The following is a 4,063-nucleotide window of genomic DNA, read 5'->3' on the forward strand; positions in this document are numbered from 1 at the left end:
ACCGGCTAGTAGGCCTATCGCGTTTTCTCGGACCGGACCCTAGAGGTCTTGCATTCAACTCCTTGACTCCGATTGGAAAGAAATGGGGCAATAATCAATGTTCTATTGATGTAACTGACCCAAAGTACTCGCAAGAATGTGTTAAACGGAGTCTTATCCGTTCTGAAAATTTCGTTCTCACTGCTACCAACTGATGAGTTCGTTTAAAGGGATAGGTCAGTCCAATTCTCCTTTTCACCTGAATGCATGGTACCAAAATTATGCAGCTTGCAAACTATTTCGTTTGATTATTGTGCATTATAAGCCACAGCTTTTCATCGTAATATCTCTTTACAGGTGCTCAATGGCTCCTACACGTCGAAATAAGAAGCCACCTCCAGAGGGTTGGGAATTAATTGAGCCGACAATCGAAGAATTGAATCGAAAAATGCGTGAAGCTGAAACAGACCCACACGAGGGCAAGCGGAAAGTTGAAGCCGAGTGGCCCATTTTTCGCATTCACCACAAACGTTCCAGATTTGTGTATGATCTTTATTACAAGCGGAAGGCCATAACTAAGGTAATTTCTTGTTATTACTACTGTTGGTTATCACCCCTTTTAGGAACTATATGACTATTGTATTAAAGAGAAAATTGCCGACGGCAATCTGATTGCCAAGTGGAAAAAACAAGGTTACGAAAATTTGTGCTGCTTACGTTGTATCCAGTCTCGGGACACAAATTTTGGCACCAATTGTATTTGTCGCGTACCGAAAGCCAAACTGGAGGAGGGGAAGGTTGTTGAATGCCAGAGTTGTGGCTGTCGAGGTTGCTCCGGCTAGAACTATCCTCTGTTTCTGTGAATGAACTATTTTGTGGTTCCTGACACCTCTGTATCTTTCTTGATGTACATACGAGTTACGTATACGAATTTTAAATTCTAACAGATTTGTTTCATCAGGCGAATGTGTTTGAGCCATGTCGACGCTCTGAATACTACTGGTTTCCGTATTCGCCTGTCTACACGTTGATGAAGTCCATGCCTTCCGATGCAGTTTGTAGAACTTCGTGTTACGCCTATCCACTTTGTGGTGGATGCTTTACAGTGGAGCAGTACCCTTTGCTAAAGTCAAATTTTTTATTTGGACCACTGGTCAGCAACATAAAGTCTTGTCTCCCGTATGAGTTTCGCATCGACTTGTGTTCGGCCCATCCGACCATCCGACGTTGCCCTTGCTAGTTTGTCTGGTTATGTGATTAAAAAAGGAATTCCATAAATTACATGGGATTGCCACTGGGGAGTAGTAACTTACAGAAGCCACCAACATCAGATCACTTGAATTGGGCTATGTGATCAGAAGATTTACACGCCCTATCCTTGCTGAGTGTAAATTGGTTGTACTTCTGGTCCTCCATCGGTGTCTGAGGAGTAGGGTTCCAGCTTTAGAATGATGATGAGACATACTGAGGTGTAAAGATTGGGGCATGGGGTCAGCATGACGACTACGATCATAGAAAGAAAAATGTTCCGGTGCTTTGACCCTTGTGCCGGTTATTTTTCTCAATCACCACAGTAGTGTAGTTTTGCCGAGCTGTTTAGTTTCCGCCAAAAACAACAGAATTTACAAAACGATTTAGGTGTATCGAACCACTGCTTGCTGTCTTATATTCAACTGCCTTAACACTGGGCCAGCGCTAAATGTTTTCCAGTCTGTCCAGGAGTGTAAACTGAATATAAGTAAGGCTTTTTTGACGAAAACAGGAATTTAAAAAATAGTGAAGAAAGAGCTTGGTCCTAAGCACTGTCCTTTAAGACGAAGTCATCACCAAGGTTTCTAAGTGATAAGTAATGGTGATAAGTAATGCAGCTATCCACTCGTGATCTCGTACGTTTTTTCAGTTAGTGTGTTAAGTATACCCTGAAACAATAACTCATGGCACCCAGTCCACTCAGTGGTCAGTATGTTTGTTTCCTCGATTTTAAAGACAACCTTATGTTGATGTATGTCTCACGGCAAGGATGGACATTTAAGAGCAAGCAACCGTTTATTAACGCTTAGGTGACCGTTTCGAATTGACGGGATTGGCTTTGGTTCGCCTCATTTTGCGGGTGAGGCCAAGCTACTTTTAGATTTTCTAGTAGACAGGACTTATAGTACAACAGCAGCGGCAATCTGGAAACGCATTATTTTTTGACATCCTCAGCGACGCTTGGAATTATAATGTGCACTAGTGCTTCCAGTAATTTCCTACGTAGGATCCTTTCATACATGAGGACTATCTTATCTAATTTTCGTTTTTTTGCTTCTGGGTTGATAGGCAAATGATCAAGTTCTAAACATGGACACGGAAATGTTGAACCTTCTCACCCCACAAGAATCACCTCGCCTCTGAAGTTACTGGCTTCTGACTTCATTGTTTTTGCAGTTGAAAATGACGTAGATGTGGGACTAAATTGTGTTTTGGGGCCAGGTTTGGTTTTGTATGTGCTAATTAGTGAGCTCGATGGTCTACTTCATCACTTCCGAGCTTTCTACGCCGCATCTGGCCGGAGACTTACCTAGGTTGATTCGTCCACTCAGTGTCAATAGCACGTCGAGCAGGTGATGTAGGTGACTGGATAGGCACTCGGTTATGTGGTCACGAATTTTCCCGCAACTGACTCGGTCTTTATCCACAGTCGAGAAACGCTGGTGTGGTTTAGAATGTGTGTATTGTCTTGATTGACCAATAGGCACCAAAATGTGCACCCAACTGCCAGAAGAGTGCCTACGTTATATGATCGGTTATAGTTCAACCTCCCACCTCCAAGTAATGCGCTAACCCCTAAGTGAGTTAAACATGAATGCACTCCCGAATTCCTCGACAGATGTTGCTTTCCTCAGGCTATTTACGAATTTCTTTGGGAATGTAGGTTTGTTTTGTCTATGGAGTTACGTGGCCTCGAAAATTGGGGTAGCAAAACATATCCGACCCAGAAGACCTTGATCACGTCTAGGTATTGATCTGTTTTAGTCCTACGGTCTATCGTTTCATGCACATTTTGGGCGGAAGAAGGGCATCTGGTGTCAGAAGAACAGGCCGCTGAAGCCCTGGGAGTGATCTGAATATCTCTGGGGAATGGATCAAAAGACTCCACAGTGATGAACGCAATATAAAAAGAGGCTATAGAAGTTCATGAATAGTTTAACTGGCTAGGTTCATCTGTTTCAACGTCATCATTTTTTTCTCTCGAGTTCGTGCTATGTTTGGTTCTTCTGTCTCACACGATTATCACCAACTATCGCAACTATCAGTCTTTCCTCCCTGATTTCACGTCCGATTTCAAGACTTTAAATAGAATTTCATTTTGAGCGTGCAAGGTTCGGTAGACAGCGGAAGCGTACACCCTTCGACCTGCCTGAGTACAATGCAACCGACGTTAGCGACACAGTAAATTATGGTCAGTGCGTGACCTCAGCATGAGTCCTCGCCAGTATCTGGGACGGCCGTGTGTCGCCGTACCTTGATTTCCGACGGAAGTTCACGTGCATTGGTGGTATGCTGCGTAGAGCAGTACGAAGACCATCAGCACCCCTAAGAAAAGTTTATTGTAATGTGGGGGAAAGCAACACAGCACGGTAAACGGATACAGTAAATAACATACACATTATCTTCGGGTTTTGTGCCTAGGTGTAGATAGCTACGCAAGCTGGACGATTACAACTCGGGGAAGGCCAAGGTAATGTGGCAGTGGATGAAATCCTTGAAGCATTGGCGAAGTCTTTCTCACTAAAATTTAAGAATGTCCAGCAGTTTTTGATTGGAGGTCACTGGGACTTCCATTCTTCAGCCGAAATTTCAAGGATTGTTGGTTCGTTTTCACCAGGTTATTCGGTGACGATCGCATCAACTCTCAGTCAATATCTGATAATACCACGTTTCTTCCTTGTGTGCGTCCACCTGTAGTTATCGTTTGCACTTTTGGGGGACTTTCACTGTCGGAGAATGGTGCTCCACTTGACTTGGAGGTCCTGTGAATGCACAACCTCGTTCAGCTGTTTACCGTAGGTAACTTTTACTATCGATGAGTTAGGAGGGAATA

General features: G+C 43.6%; 1 protein-coding gene across 1 annotated transcript; it reads left to right on the top strand.

Moving 5' to 3' along the window:
* Window positions 1-343: 343 nt before the first annotated feature.
* Window positions 344-821, top strand: T265_01996 (hypothetical protein; the record flags this gene model as incomplete). Its single annotated transcript, XM_009166134.1, has 2 exons — window positions 344-559; window positions 603-821. 2 exons carry the CDS (start codon window positions 344-346, stop codon window positions 819-821), a joined length of 435 nt encoding a protein of 144 aa, XP_009164398.1.
* Between the last annotated feature and the right edge of the window lie 3,242 nt (window positions 822-4,063).

This window comes from Opisthorchis viverrini, assembly GCF_000715545.1.
Source record: "Opisthorchis viverrini unplaced genomic scaffold opera_v5_22, whole genome shotgun sequence".
NCBI classification, from domain to species: Eukaryota; Metazoa; Platyhelminthes; class Trematoda; order Opisthorchiida; family Opisthorchiidae; genus Opisthorchis; species Opisthorchis viverrini.